Below are 16832 nucleotides of genomic sequence, written 5' to 3' on the forward strand. Positions count from 1 at the left end.
CAAGTGGCGCGAATGGGAAGAAAGCACTATTGAACGCTGAGATGAACAATGCTGATAAGACTAAACTTGCGATTTCATTAGACCCATTCGGAATGCTCCATTTAACATGCATATAACCTCATGAGTATGTTTAATGCCTCCATACGTTTCCAGTAGTAGCCTGCAATGCGGCTGTTTACCATTCCCTTAAGAGGCAAGCACTAAGAACTATTAATATCCCTCTGCATTATCCATCAGGCGCACAATATTTAGAGCCGCAAAGGGTGCGGACGCGCAGTCAATCCTCTGGTATTTTTTAAATAATTTTATTAGACTGCAACAGAATATAATTTGTAACTGAACCTCTGACTAGTAGAATTCTCCTACCGGTTTATAGGCATGATAATAGGATCGTATGTGTTTCTTAATTTTTTTTTAATCCTGGGTCTTAATAGATTTTATTAAGCAAATATTGCACACTGATTCAGCATGCCACGTTTTGCAGTCCCCTGTCCGCCACTGCTGGTGTTTGAGCGGAGGGACATTGCTCTGGTTTTGCCAAGTGACAGGAAGACAAGCTCACCGCTCCGCTATGTTCACCTGGCGGTTAGCGGACTAGTCCTCACCTCCCTCCCCGTTACCCCTCAGGCGCAGGCTATTTAGAGCCGGAAAGGGCGGACACGCGGAGCGGCATGACAGTCAAGCCCGTCTATGCCTTACCGCTGCCAGGACCCTGCCTGTGTTCTCCCCTTCATAATGGCCAGTATAACACATAAGGAACGTTTCACTATGCCACTGCATTGTTACTCTAGCCCTGAATTAAAGCAAATAAGAGTGCAAGCCATAGTTAACTGTACTCCTAACTCTGGAAATGCACTCAGACCTGCCTCAGTACATGATTGCACATAAATCTGCAAGGAATGTAAGTTTACTCTCGCGTCTGCAACGAGGGATCAATACTCTAGGATCTAAGGTTAAAGATCACAATCCAGAGCTTCAGGGTTTATATTGTAATGCTAGCTCAAATCCCAAACACGCACAAGAGGTATGGAATCTGTTGGATGCTGAAAAAACAGATATTGTCTTCTAACGGAGACCTGGCTACATACAGCAGCCCTTCCAGACATTTCATTAGCTCTTCCCTTGGATTATAAACTGAGGACAAGACCGAGACGATACTAAAATAAGAGGGAGGCATTGCAATAGCACATGGCTATCGGATAAAGGTCAATGTCGTTGAATCTTGTATAAAAGACTGGGTGGAAATATGCACTTTGAGGATGGAAGCATCGTGTTAGGGGACCTGGAGAGGTGCCCTTGTGTACAGACCCCCAGCGCCGAAGCAGGATTTATTGACCCACTGATGGAATTTATAGCTCCACATATCTTTGCAGCTGATACCTTCTTATTGGTCAGAGAATTTAACTATCATGCAGAATTAACATCTGACCCTGACACAATTAATCTAAAAACAGACCTAAAGTCACTAGGTCTATATCAAAAGGTGAATGGACCTACACATTCTGCAGGGTACACCCTAGACCTACTGTTCACGAACAAATCAAAATTCAGATTCAACTTCCCTCCCCACTTGTTTGGTCTGACCACTATGTTATTGAATTCAACTTAGTCAGAAATTCCCCTGAAAGGTCAGGTCCCAGTCACACAAAAATCAGACCACGCAGGAAAAATTGATCTAGCTTCCTTCACTCCACATTTGTCACCCGCCCCCTTTTACAGGGCTATAATAGTCCAGATGAGGCCCTTGAAGTCTTTGAAAGGACAATCTCACAAGCTTTGGATAAAATGGCGCCTGTCCTAGTGGCCAATAACAAAACTAAGCATAAGACTAAGATGGCCCCATGGTATCTTCTTTGAGGACAAAATAACTTAAATCTATAATCCCTTTAGTACGGATAAGTCAGAAGAAACTAACTCGGAGTGCAGTAGGATGGAAACAGCCAGTATAGTATTATTGAAGGAGTTAACCATGGTAACGCAAGAAGATCTCCGTAGATCAGGATCATCGGAAGACCTGGCTTCTCACTATATTATGTCCACCCTGGCTCCTGTATTACTGCTCAGCCGCACAGACCTGCTCAATTTGTCATTAAATCTGGAAGTAGTTCCAGCAAAATGGAAATCGGCGAGGGTCAAACCGATTCTTTAAAAAACCAAGGAGACCTGAGCCAATTAGGAAACTTCAGATCAATCTCCCTACTCCCTTATTTCGGGATGGTAATGAAAACATTGGTGAGCACACAACTGACAACATACTTTGAAAGTAGACAACTGCGTGACCCTTCCCAGTCAGGTTTCTGTGCAGGGCAAAGCACTGAAACCATATTAGTGGATGTACTAGATAACATCAGACTTTCCCTCAACAATGGACACTCCGCAATGCTGGTCCTATTGGATTTATCAGCTGCATTCGACATCTCCCATGTAAACTTAACAAAAAGACTAGAAGAGATTGGTGTTGGAGGGCAAACCCTCAGCTGGCTAAAGAACTTCTTAAAGGGAAGAACCATTTCAGTGCAACTAGAGTTGTATGTCTCGAACCATGTCCTTTGACAAGGGAGTGTCACAGGGATCGGCGTTGAGCCCCACTCTTTTCAATATAATTGTGGCACCACTTGCAGAAGTGATAAAATCATATGGCTTTGATGTCTCATCTTATGAAGATGACACGCAGTTGGTCATCACAATTGGACCCAAGCCAGCAGACATAAAGTAAGATTCTGAGACTACATGAATCATATTGCCAAATGGATGTAGCAGAACGGTCTACAACTTAATGCAAGTAAAACAGAGGATGTACTATTTGGGAAAGCTCACAAACTCTGGTCGGACGTCTGGTGGCCTATAAGTCTAGGCCCTACCCAATCCCAAAAGCAACAGTAAAGAATCTAGGAATAATGGTAGATAACAAGGACCATGTAAACCACATCTCGAGCACCTGTTTTAGCATTATGCGTGCCCTATGGAAAGAATTTCAATGGATTCCACTTGGATCAAGAAAATCTCTAGTCCAGGCACTTATTAGTTGCCTGGATTATGGAAAAACTTTAATGGCCTCCTTGAATGAAGAACTGTACACTAGACTTCAGGTTGTACTGTACACTAGACTTCAGATTGTACAAAATGCTGCAGCGCGTTTAGTACTTCATCTTCCCCCTCCATCACCTTCAGGCCTGATCTTAAGAAACCTACACTGGCTGCCAATAGGAAAAACATACATATTTTAGACTCCTCTGTCTGACACACAAATCTCTATATGGAAATGGTCCCCTGTATTCAGAGAGAACCGAATTGGTATGCGCCAATAAACAATCTACAGTCCTTTGGAAAACATCTGTTACTTCCCAATAGGACCAGTACCTCCAGAAACGGTGGAAGATCATTTTCATACCTGGCTCTCCGATACTGGAATCAACTTCCCATACAGCTGTGTCTGCACCGATCATAGACCTTTCAAAAAAGCTCTAAAAACGTGGATGTTCTAATCTGTCGCAGTGCCATTGTTAATAGTCTTCGGAAATCTTGCATCTGCCCCATGAAACCATTTCAGGGTGATTTGTTGCACTTAATTAGATCCAATAATAATAATCTACGTCTGTGTTCTAATATGGCCACAAACTGAAATCTGGGAGCTGTGTGTCACTCTGGCTTGCCATTTGCCCAGTTTTGTTTGAGCAGCAATCTGACAAAAACCAGGGCCTTACTATGTTTTCATTCCGTCTATGCTCCCCTCTGTGTTTTTTTTTCTCGTTCTGAATTGTTTTCATCAATCTGCATTCCATTATTAATGCATGGTAGGGCATGCTTGCTCTTCTGCATGTTAATACCTGTTGTGTAGCATGTGTGTATGAGCATGCGTTCTGCGTCCATTTATGCAAACCTGGCTTCTTTCCACATACCAACCATATGTCAGGTGGTCACCACGTCTGCTTATAAACCGCTTTGGACCAAGATGTTTCCAGTGTCCTGTGTGAGTGCTCTGTGTACATAATCTGGTGTGCATGCCCTGGGGCTTGTCGGGTGACTGCTTACACTGATGTTTTGCCTTCCAGCAATGGGTCCATCATTGCACACACAGCCCTCAACTTTGCTTCTTCTGGCGACATAACCCTTGCGGATGTGAAGAGCGCAGTGGCCAATGCTACGAATAGCACTGTCGGCGGCTTGACGATATCTGAAGCCACTGGTGAGTCTGCATGCCTTGCATCTGGGACTGGTGTGGGGTTACACAAGGAATTCACTGATGGCAACCAATAAACACCCAGCTACTCCTACGGCACCAAACCAAGACTGACATACATGTGCACAAGGACCTAGTTGAAAGCAGTCTGAATACCTATTGCTTACATCTGAGGCACCCCGTCAGCCCATGATTACAGATGTTACCCTCAACCTGAGAAGAATGACCATACTGAACATGTGGGGATTGGTACGAATGTTTAATTTTAAATTCTCGTGCTTGGAATTTCATATGAGTAGGTACTTTCACACCTAGGAGTTAACACAAATGATCCCTTCTCACGTCAGGGGCTTGGTGTGAGTACGCAGCTCTCACACCTAGGAATTGACCTGAATGGTTTAATCTCGTGTTTGTGGCTTATTGCAAGTACACACTTCTTCACCTTTGCATTGACATGAATGAGCCATTCTCATGCCTGGGCCTTGGTGTGATTTACACATTTGTAAAACCGGCCAACTGAATGTGCACAGCCGCTCCTTCAATATCCTACAGCCCTCCTTGCTGTAAATGTGCGTCTGTATGCATCCGCCCAAACCCATGATTCAGGGGGCCTCATTCATCATTCTCTACATGTAAATATGAATTCACTTCTGTGCAGCTTTTAAACTAGCTTTGTATGTTTTGGATGTTAACCATTGGTCTTTCACGTGAAATGTTCTATTTCACACAGCTTGCTGATCTAAATGTTCCATGTTTTGTCTGCTTAATACAGTGACGCCGATTACCCAGGTTACCACCACAGCTACTCCGGTGACCTCCGGCACCGTGATGCTGAGCTCCCAGGTGTCCCATATGTCCACCTCCGGATCAGTCACTAAGACCGAGGATTCAGTGTCCACCACTTCACCATCCTCCGAGACCACCACCCATCCCACCGGGACCCCCACTTCACCATCCTCCGAGACCACCACCCATCACACCGGGACCCCCACTTCACCATCCTCCGAGACCACCACCCATCCCACCGGGACCCCCGCCACTGTAACTGGGCAGAGCACAGCGGCGACCACATCCTCTGGAGCGGCTCCCCTCGTACTCTACAATCTTACTCTTCATATAACTAATGTAGAGTATACTACTGAGTTGTCGAACTCTTCCTCTCCTGAATTCAAGAATATGAGTGAACAGATCACACGACTGGTAAGTAAATGGGATGTATTTTAAATTACGCAAGTGATTGTCTCACACTATGCGGCTGAAAATGGGACCTAAACAAAGAACTAATGTCTGAAACGCATGTCTATTAAAGTTTTTTCAAATTAACAAAGACTGATTCAGCTGCCACCTCTGGTAGAAGCCTTTGAGTTAAGAAAGCACAAATGTTCTGTCCAACAGTCACGCTTTTATTAAAAGTTCTACTTGTTGGTATTTACTACTGGGGCAAAAAGTCCTTTATGGACTTGAACAGTATCTGTCCGCAGGCTGGAGGGAATGGAGTCAGTAGGGAATCTAAGTATTCTTGTCAATCTACACAGGGGTGCTTAGTGCAGTATGTATATAAATATACATATACAGGGGACTGGATGGTTAACTGTGAATTATGGGGATGCTTGTAACAAAGACGCATGAAATAAACCACGAGCGCAAAGCTCGATTTGTCCATGACCCCACTGGGAACCGTGAGGTGAATAAAATCCCTGTAATTCACTTTTACCCTCTTATAATTTGTATGTTATGGGCTCCAAAATGCTATTCTCTCTGCTTTCACCTGCTATGCAGCAGCAAGCAGTGTAATGGGGAGCCATACATAGCGTGGCCCATGTTGGGTATCTCTGCCCCAAAATTAAGAAAAAAAAACCATACCTGCCATCTTGAACCAGGCCCTGCCTCCTTCCACGGGAGCCATACGTAACTTTGCTTCTCCTGTCCCAAATGTACAAAGAAGAAATATTCCTGGCCTCCTGTAACCTACCCCCACCACTCAGTCTTCCCATCCCTCCCTTCCAGAAACTGCTCCATGCTTTCCAGCGCTGCTCTGCTGGCGTTCAGAGAGCCGTGGCACAGCAGTCTGGAATTCCTTTGCGATGTAGCAACAGGGGGTAGCCGCTTTTAACTTTATTATTTAACAAGTACGACTTCATAGCAGTGAATTTCGGGATTAACAACCCAGTTATTCACACTAGTGGCTGTCTACATGAGCCATATGACATATAGAATTACAGAGGGAGGAAATGGTGAATTATGGGGATGTCTTTCACCAATGGGTTCTGAGTGACCTCAAACAATGAGAGGAAAGCTATGTTATGTATGGCCCGCCCCAGATGCTACGCATGGGTAGAGGAGTAATGGGGCAGCCATACATACCTTGGCCTCTCCTGTGTAACAAATTTGAAAAATAAATACCCTTTGTGCCGTCCTTAACCAGCCGCCACCAGCTTCCCTGCTTTCCTTCTCGCTTCTGCAGCCGTGCTTCCTGCTTTCATTCAAAGCAGACTAGCTCGGTCCCAAGGGCCATTATGACAATGGGTAACGAGTTTTGTTATCAACTGTTACTACGTCATAGGAGTGCGTTACCAGATTTAGAATCTGGTATAAACTACACACTTCTTATGGAAGCCGTGCATAACCATAATATAGACAGCTGCAGATCAAACTGATGCTGTCCGCTGTTCTAGCTTCTCAGTTAGGAGGCTTCCAGTAAATTAAGTGTCAGACTTGAAGTAAAGAGTGTCCTAGTAGTCCATAGTGTGCTGCAGCTATGGCTCTGGTAACCAGAGACAAGATAAATAACGTTTTTTTTAATTAAAACTATCTTGAGTTTTAAAAATGGTTCTCTCTCCAATGATTAACCTCACTAGATCCTTGTTGTTTCTCTGCATACCAACAGTGTGACCAACTCTACAACTGCAGTGGCTGTCCGACAGCATCTACGTACCTTGGCGTGGAAGTGGTAGGATTCAGGTAAGGAGTGATGGTGACCAGTCGTGAGTGTGCTGATTGTTAATGGTAGTGTTGTGTGCAGAAACGGTGGAACAGCAAGTGGCGCGAATGGGAAGAAAGCACTATTGAACGCTCAGATGAACAATGCTTATAGGGTAAACTCGCGATTTCATTAGAAACATTCGGAATGCCCCTTTTTTTTTTAGCGCATAGATTTCCTCATGAGTATGTTTAATGCCTCCATTCTTTCCCAGTAGTATCCTGCAACGTGATTGTTTTAGCATATCCTTATGGGGCAAGCACTGAACTATTAATATACTTCTGTGTTCTAACTTCTCCACAGACTGAGTTCTGGGAGCTTTGCGTCACTCTGGCTTGCCAATTGCCCAGCTCTGTTTGAGCAGCAATCTGACAAAAGCCAGGGCCTGACTTTGTTTTTATGCAGTCTATGCTCCCCTCTGATTTTCTCGTTCTGAATTATTTTCATCCGTCTACGACCTTATTAATGCATGGTAGAATATGCTCGCCCTCACGCATGGTAATATTTATTGCACTTGTTAAGCGCTCAGCTACCCAACAGGGTTTTCCCAGTGCTGAGAGCATGTGGAGGCAAATAACCACATTTAGGAAACAGGCATAAAGGAGCGCACAGATCAAGCCGAGTCACTAAACAGAAATGTCTTTAAACCTTTACGAAAAAGTAGCAAGGATTGGCAGTTCCTAAGCGCAATTGGAAGGGAATTCCAGAGCTTGGGGCCCAAACAGGCAAATGAGCGGACTCATACGGGCAAGTCGGAATCTTGGAACTGAAAACAGTGAGGCTGGAAGATCTCAACTGTCGAGCTGAAACATGGGGTGTAGCCGGACTTTGAATATAAGAAGGGACAAGGTCGCATTTAGCAAGAAACCTTTAACATTGGGCCTTGAACTCAAAACTTGTTAATCTAATACCTGTTGTGTAGCATGCCTTTTGCGGGTGTGGGTAGGAGCATGCATTCGGCGTCCATTTGTGGAAACCTTCTTCTCCTTTCCACATATGTCAGTTGGTGACAACGTCTGAATATACACCGCTTTGGACCAAGATGTTTCCTGTGTGAGTGCTCTGTATACATGATCTGGTGTGCAAGTCCTGGGGCTTGTCAGGTGACTGCTTACACTGATGTTTTCCCTTCCAGCAATGGGTCCATCATTGCACACACAGCCCTCAACTTTGCTTCTTCTGGCGACATAACCCTTGCGGATGTGAAGAGCGCAGTGGCCAATGCTACGAATAGCACCGTCAACGGCTTGACGATATCTGAAGCCACTGGTGAGTCTGCATGCCTTGCATCTGGGACTGGTGTGGGGTTACACAAGGAATTCACTGATGGCAACCAAACACCCAGCTACTCCTAAGGCACCAAAACCAGGACTGACATACATGTACACAAGGACCTAGTTGAGGGTACAGTCTGAATACATAGTGCCCACATCTGAGGCACCCTAGCAGCCGATGACTACAGACGTGACCCTCTGCTTGATAAGAATGTACATATTGCACACGTGGGCCTTAGTACAAATGTTTAATTTTCAATTCTCTTGCTTGGGATTTAGTTTCAGTAGGCACTTTTCACACCTAGGAGCTACCACGAATGATCCCTTCTCACATCAGGGGCTTAGTGTGAGTACGCAGCTCACACCTAGGAATTGACATGAATGGTTTATTCTCGTGTTTGTGGCTCATTGCAAGTACACACTTATTCACCTTTGAACTGACATGAATGAGCCATTCTCATGCCTGGGCCTTGGTGTGATTACACATTTGTAAAACCCGCCAACTGAATGTGCACATCTGCTCCTTCAATATCCTACAGCCCTCCTTGCTGTAAATGTGCGTCTGTATGCATCATCCCACACCTAGGATGCAGGGGGCTCATTCATCAATTCTCTACATGTAGATGTGAACACTTATGTGCAGCTTTTAAACTAGCTTTGTATGTTTTGGATGTTAACCATTGGTCTTCATTCACGTGAAGTCTTCTATTTCACACAGCTTGCTGATCTAAATGTTCCCTGTTTTGTCTGCTTAATACAGTGACGCCGATTACCCAGGTTACCACCACGGCTACTCCGGTGACCTCCGGCACCGTGATGCTGAGCTCCCAGGTGTCCCATATGTCCACCTCCGGATCAGTCACTAAGACCGAGGATTCAGTTTCCACCAATTCACCATCCTCCGAGACCACCGGGACCCCTTCCACTGTAACTGGGCAAAGCACAGCGGCGACCACATCCCCTGGAGCGGCTCCCCTCGTACTCTACAATCTTACTCTTCATATAACTAATGTAGAGTATACTACGGAGTTGTCGAACTCTTCCTCTCCTGAATTCAAGAACATGAGTGAACAGATCACAAAACTGGTAAGTAAATGGGATGTACTGACCCCATTCTGCAATTTTAAAGCCAGTGATTGTCTCACACTATGCCGCTGAAAATGGGACCTAAACAAAGAACTAATGTCTGAAAGACATGTCTGTTAAACTCTTTTCAAATTAACAAAGACTGATTCAGCTGCCACCTCTGGTAGAAGCCTTTTGAGCTAAGAAATCCCAAATGTTCTGTCCAACAGCCACGTTTTTATTAAAAGTTCTACTTGTTGGTATTTACTACTGGGGCAAAAATACCTTTATGGACTTGAACAGTAATCTGGCCGCTGGCTGGGGGGGGGGAATGGAGTCAGCAGGGAATCTAAGTATTCTTGTCAATCTACACAGGGGTGATTAGTGCAGTATGTATATACATATACAGGGGAATAGATGGTTAACTGTGAATTATGGCGATGTTTGTCAGAAAGACACATGAAATGAACCACGAGCGCAAAGCTCGATTTGTCCATGACACCACTGGGAACCGTGAGGTGAATAAAATCCCTGTAATTCACTTTTTACCCTCTTATAATTTGTATGTTATGGGCTCCAAAATGCTATTCTCTCTGCTTTCACCTGCTATGCAGCAGCAAGCAGTGTAATGGGGTAGCCATACATAGCGTGGCCCATGTTGGGTATCTCTGCCCCAAAATTAAGAAAAAAAAACATACCTGCCATCTTGAACCAAGCCCTGCCTCCTTCCTGGGGAGCCATACGTAACTTGGCTTCTCCTACTGTCCCAAATGTACAAAGAAAAGAAATATCCCTGGCCTCCTGTAACCTACCCCCACCACTCAGTCTGCCTTCCCATCCCTCCCTTCCAGAAACTGCTCCATGCTTTCCAGCGCTGCTCTGCTGGCGTTCAGAGAGCCGTGGCACAGCAGTCTGGAATTCCTTTGCGATGTAGCAACAGGGGGTACCTGCTTTTTTAAATTTATTTTTTAACAAGTACGACTTCATAGCAGTGAGTTTCTGGATTAACAACACAGTTATTCACACTAGTGGCTGTCTACATGAGCCATATGACATGTAGAATTACAGAGGGAGGAAATGGTGATTTATGGGGATGTCTTTCACCAATGGGTTCTGAGTGACCTCAAACAAAGAGGAAAGCTATGTTATGTATGGCCCACCCCAATATTCCCTGCCCCAGATGCTACGCATGGGTAGAGGAGTAATGGGGCAGCCATACATACCTTGGCCTCTCCTGTGTAACAAATTTGAAAAATAAATACCCTTTGTGCCGTCCTTAACCAGCCGCCACCTGCTTCCCTGCTTCCCTGCTTCCCTGCTTCCCTGCTTCCCTGCTTCCCTGCTTCCCTGCTTCCCTGCTTCCCTGCTTCCCTGCTTCCCTGCTTCCCTGCTTCCCTGCTTCCCTGCTTCCCTGCTTCCCTGCTTCCCTGCTTCTGCAGCCGTGCTTCCTGCTTTCATTCAAAGCAGACTAGCTCGGTCCCAAGGGCCATTATGACAATGGGTAACAAGTTTTGTTATCAACTGTTACTACGTGATAGGAGTGCGTTACCAGAGTTAGAATCTGGTATAAACTACACACACTTCCTATGGAAGCCATGCATAACTATAGTATAGACCGCTGCAGATCAAATTGATGCTGTCCGCTGTTCTAGCTGCTCAGTAAGGTGGCTTCCAGTAAATGTATTTTTCAGACTTGAAGTAAAGAGTGTTGTAGTAGTCCATAGTGTGCTGCAGCTATGGCAACCAGAGACAAGATAAATGTTTTTTAGGTCTCGCCTCTCAATGCGCATGCGCATTGAGCGGAGCGAGACTATAGGGGCTTAAACAGACCTTACCTAGACTGGCGATTTGATGCTGTGCCTGTGCGCTTTTAGGTCAATGCGCAAGTGCATTGACCTAAAATGCGTGTGCACAGCATCAAATCGCCAGCCATCTGTTGCCCAGCTTGGTGCCGCTCCACCCCCTGCAGCATCAAAGGCTTTCACGGCCGGCCGCGCTTTCAGTTTCACGGCCGGCCGTGTCTGCCCAGCTTGGTGCCGCTCCACCCCGTGCAGCATCAAAGGCTTTCACGGCCGGCTGGCCGTGCTTTCAGTTTCCCGGCCGGCCGTGTCTCTTTATTTAACTTGTGCCGCTTTCTCTTAATTACCCTTCTCTTTTCTTGTAACATTAGATCCATCTGCCTTCCCTCTTGCCTATGGGTCCATCCTCACGCGTTTTCTACTTCACTTCTTTCTCTCCGCCCAACTATCTCTCCAGCTCTTTCTCTGTGCTTCTCTGCCCCCTCTTTCTTCCGCCTCTCTTTCACATCTGTCTCAGTCTCTCTTTGTCGTTCTCCCCCAAACCCTCCCCGCCAGCCCCCCTGTCTCCTTCAGTCAACCGGACTCTCCCGCTCTCACAGACTTTCTGTTCCTGTTTCTCAGGGCTTTCTCGGGGTCCCTCACCTATCTCTGCCTTGAGCCCCTCTCTGACATACACGTCTCCCTCCTCGGCTCCCCATCTCCCTAGCGCTGCTGCCTCCTCTCCCTGTAGTTTTCCCCTGTACCCCACAGCCCCTCCCGGCCTCAGCAGATTTTCCTCTGTACGCAAGGCAGCACGCCTGCTGTGGAATATGACCGAGCCAACATTCCTCTACCAGGCTTGGAACTCGTCCTTACTCGTATTCGCACTACTTTTTGACACACACTGCGCCCTCTCACTACTTTAGCCCACACACACTGCGCCCTCAAATTACTTTAGGCCTCACACACTGCGCCCACACACTCTGCACCCTCACACACCCTGCACCCTCCCTCACACTTCCACACTCAGTGCCACATAATTATATGCTACATAATTACACTGCACTTAATGGAACATACACTCCAAACAACACCACTCAGTGCCACATAATTAATGCTACATAATTACACTGCGCTCAACGCAAAATACCCTCCAAATAGCACTCAGTGTCACATAATTACACGCCACATAATTACACTATCTATCACCCTATCTACCGCCCTCGCTCTACCGCCCTCGCTCTACCGCCCTCGCTCTACCGCCCTCGCTCTACCGCCCTCGCTCTACCGCCCTCGCTCTACCGCCCTCTCTACCCAGTTCTCAGCAAAAATGCAATGTATCAATGTTTAAAGCTTTAATACAAAAAATTAATATTACACTTTTAATCTTGATTTTTAAAAAATATCAAATACGCAACACAATCTTCTCTCAATTTTTTTTTTAATGTAGTGCCATTATGCATTACAAAAATTATCTAATTTATAATTACTTATGACAAATCTTAATGGCTTGTACATTTTATATCAATACATGTAAGTCAGGGGAATACTAAACATGTAGCTTTAATAATGCTATAGGTGTCACATTTTCAAATTCTATAAATATTGACATTTGCTATTCTAAAAACTAAACATAAATTATTAAATTTACAAGACCAATAGCTCCAACTTTTCTAATGCGAGACCTATTGCATTTCCAATGCTTGTTTAAACTATCTTGTTTTAAAAATGGTTCTCTCTCCAATGATTAACCTCACTAGATCCTTGTTTCTCTGCATACCAACAGTGTGACAAACTCTACAACTGCAGTGGCTGTCCTACAGCATCTACCTACCTTGGCGTGGAAGTGGTAGGATTCAGGTAAGGAGTGATGGTGACCAGTCGTGAGTGTGCTGAGTGTTAATGGTAGTGTTGTGTGCAGAAACGGTGGAACAGCAAGTGGCGCGAATGGGAAGAAAGCACTATTGAACGCTCAGATGAACAATGCTTAAAGGCTAAACTCGCGATTTCATTAGAAACATTCGGAATGCCCCTCTTTAGCGCATAGATTTCCTCATGAGTATGTTTAATGCCTCCATTCTTTCCCAGTAGTATCCTGCAACGTGATTGTTTTAGCATATCCTTATGGGGCAAGCACTGAGAGCTATTAATATACTTCTGTGTTCTAACTTCTCCACAGACTGAGTTCTGGGAGCTTTGCGTCACTCTGGCTTGCCATTTGCCCAGCTCTGTTTGAGCAGCAATCTGACAAAAGCCAGGGCCTTACTTTGTTTTTATTCAGTCTATGCTCCCCTCTGTTTTTCTCGTTCTGAATTGTTTTCATCCATCTACGACCTTATTAATGCATGGTAGAATATGCTCGCCCTCACGCATGTTAATATTTATTTATTGACTTGTAAAGCGCTCAGCTACCCAACAGGGTTTTCCCAGTGCTGAGAGCATGTGGAGGCAAATAACCACATTTAGGCAACAGGCATAAAGGTGCACACAGATCAAGCCGAGTCACTAAACAGAAATGTCTTTAAACCTTTACGAAAAAGTAACAAGGATTGGCAGTTCCTAAGCGCAATTGGAAGGGAATTCCAGAGCTTGGGGCCCAAACAGGCAAATGAGCGGACTCATACGGTCAAGTTGGAATCTTGGAACTGAAAACAGTGAGAGGCTGGAAGATCTCAACTGTCGAGCTGAAACATGGGGTGTAACCGAACTTTGAATATAAGAAGGGACCAGGTCGCATTTAGTTAGAAACGTTTAACATTGGGCCTTGAACTCAAAACTTGTTAATCTAATACCTGTTGTGTAGCATGCCTTTTGCGGGTGTGGGGATGAGCATGCATTCGGCGTCCATTTGTGGAAACCTTCTCCTTTCCACATATGTCAGTTGGTGACCACGTCTGAATATACACCGCTTTGGACCAAGATGTTTCCTGTGTGAGTGCTCTGTATACATGATCTGGTGTGCAAGTCCTGGGGCTTGTGTCAGGTGACTGCTTACACTGATGTTTTGCCTTCCAGCAATGGGTCCATCATTGCACACACAGCCCTCAACTTTGCTTCTTCTGGCGACATAACCCTTGCGGATGTGAAGAGCGCAGTGGCCAATGCTACGAATAGCACAGTCAACGGCTTGACGATATCTGAAGCCACTGGTGAGTCTGCATGCCTTGCATCTGGGACTGGTGTGGGGGTTACACAAGGAATTCACTGATGGCAACCAAACACCCAGCTACTCCTAAGGCACCAGGACTGACATACATGTACACAAGGACCTAGTTGAGGGTACAGTCTAAATACATAGTGCCCACATCTGAGGCACCCCAGCAGCCAATGACTACAGACGTGACCCTCTGCTTGATAAGAATGTACATATTGCACACGTGGGCCTTAGTACAAATGTTTAATTTTCAATTCTCTTGCTTGGGATTTAGTTTCAATAGGTACTTGTCACACCTAGGAGCTACCACGAATGATCCCTTCTCACATCAGGTGCTTAGTGTGAGCACGCAGCTCTCACACCTAGGAATTGACATGAATGGTTTATTCTCGTGTTTGTGGCTTATTGCAAGTACACACTTCACCTTTGAATTGACATGAATGAGCCATTCTCATGCCTGGGCCTTAGTGTGATTTTACACAATTGTAAAACCCGGCAACTGAATGTGCACATCTGCTCCTTCAATATCCTACAGCCCACCTTGCTGTAAATGTGCGTCTGTATGCATCATCCCACACCTAGGATGCAGGGGGCCCTCATTCATCATTCTCTACATGTAGATGTATACACTTCTGTGCAGCTTTTAAACTAGCTTTGTATGTAAACCATTGGTCTTCATTCATGTGAAATCTTCTATTTCGCACAGCTTGCTGATCTAAATGTTCCCTGTTTTGTCTGCTTAATACAGTGACGCCGATTACCCAGGTTACCACCACAGCTACTCCGGTGACCTCCGGCACCGTGATGCTGAGCTCCCAGGTGTCCCATATGTCCACCTCCGGATCAGTCACTAAGACCGAGGATTCAGTTTCCACCAATTCACCATCCTCCGAGACCATCGCCCATCCCACCGGTACCCCCGCCACTGTAACTGGGCAGAGCACAGCAGCGACCACATCCCCTGGAGCGGCTCCCCTCGTACTCTACAATCTTACTCTTCATATAACTAATGTAGAGTATACTACGGAGTTGTCGAACTCTTCCTCTCCTGAATTCAAGAATATGAGTGAACAGATCACACAACTGGTAAGTAAATGGGATGTTCTGGCTCCATTCTGCAATTTAAAATCCTGTAAGAGATGGTCTCACACTGCTGCTGAAAATGGAACCTAAAAAAGAGCTAATGTCTGAAACTCTTCAACTTAATAAATAATGGTTCCGCTGTCACCTCTGGTAGAAGCCTTTGAGCTAAAATCACAACAGCCACATTTTTTTTAAATCAATTTTACTATCATTTTGAAAAGCAAATAAACAAAATGACAGCATACATCTTACACAGTAAAGTCAATTCCATCTCCAACAGGCAGTAAAAAAAAAACACGGGTAGGAGTATTTATGCAAGCCACCCAAGCTGGAAAGCCGCACCCTGTTACATGGGAGAGCCAAAGCTGGTAATTTAAAACAGTAGGTTCAGCCATTTTCCCCAAACCCTATGGAACATCGCGGGACAACCACGTGCTTCAAAGAGGGGTTCCTCCTAACAGCCACGTATTTATTACAAGTTAGACTACTTGGCATTTACTACTGGGGCAAAAATACCATTATGGACTTTAACAGATCTGTCTGCAGGCTGGAAGTAATGGAGTCCGTAGGAAATCTAAATATTCTAGTCAATCTACACATGGATGATTAGCGCAGTATATGTATGTATGTATGTGTGTATATGTGTATATATATGTGTGTATATATATATATATATATATATATATATATATATATATATATATATATATATAATTTACCTACTGGCGGTCGCCAGTAGGTATATATAGTTAGGATTTTTTTCCTATGGGATTTTTGAAAATTCTATGTTAAATAACTTTGGCGTTTGAGGACGGAATTGGCTGAAATTTTCTGGAAAATGGAACATTTTGTTTCTGAGCAGCCCCTGGAAATTTGGGGGGGTTTCGTCAAGCGGGGGCCGAGAAAAAAGGGGGGTCCCAAAACGTGTTTTTAACATTGAGTTTTCCATAGGGCGGTTGGACTCACTTTTAGCTCGAACGGCTGAATGGATTTCCACGAAACTTGGCAAAATTGTAGGGACTGGTAGCCCGATGTGCCTTTGCTATGTCTCAAGATATATGCTCCAGTGGTTTTTACGAAAATTAACTTTGAAAAATATATATTGGGCTACATTGGGCTATATATATGTTGGAGCCCCAATGTAGCCCAATGTAGCCCAATGTAGCCCAATGAAGCCCAATGAAGCCCAATGTAGCCCAAAGATGGCCGCCAGAGACAAAAAAAAACAAATGTAGCCCAAATATCAGCCAGATGTAGCCCAACTATAGCCCAGTGACAGAATGTCCCAGAGTGTTTTAAAGAACAACTAGAACGCTAA

General features: G+C 44.9%; 1 protein-coding gene across 2 annotated transcripts in view; it reads left to right on the forward strand.

Moving 5' to 3' along the window:
* MUC1 (mucin 1, cell surface associated) overlaps positions 1-16832 on the forward strand; it is a 76490-nt gene that overhangs the window by 31303 nt on the left and 28355 nt on the right. Inside the window, exons 10-18 of one of the 2 annotated variants that reach the window (XM_078670442.1) lie at positions 4053-4186; positions 4953-5112; positions 5158-5380; positions 7068-7141; positions 8296-8429; positions 9195-9520; positions 13064-13137; positions 14293-14426; positions 15180-15517. In XM_078670442.1, coding sequence (XP_078526568.1) covers positions 4053-4186; positions 4953-5112; positions 5158-5380; positions 7068-7141; positions 8296-8429; positions 9195-9520; positions 13064-13137; positions 14293-14426; positions 15180-15517 — 1597 coding nt within the window. Of the gene's footprint in view, positions 1-4052; positions 4187-4952; positions 5381-7067; positions 7142-8295; positions 8430-9194; positions 9521-13063; positions 13138-14292; positions 14427-15179; positions 15518-16832 lie in introns of both variants that reach the window. The other variant, XM_078670441.1, reaches the window with a different exon arrangement.

The sequence above is a fragment of the Lissotriton helveticus genome, chromosome 12 (genome assembly GCF_964261635.1).
Source record: "Lissotriton helveticus chromosome 12, aLisHel1.1, whole genome shotgun sequence".
Lineage (NCBI taxonomy): Eukaryota > Metazoa > Chordata > Amphibia > Caudata > Salamandridae > Lissotriton > Lissotriton helveticus.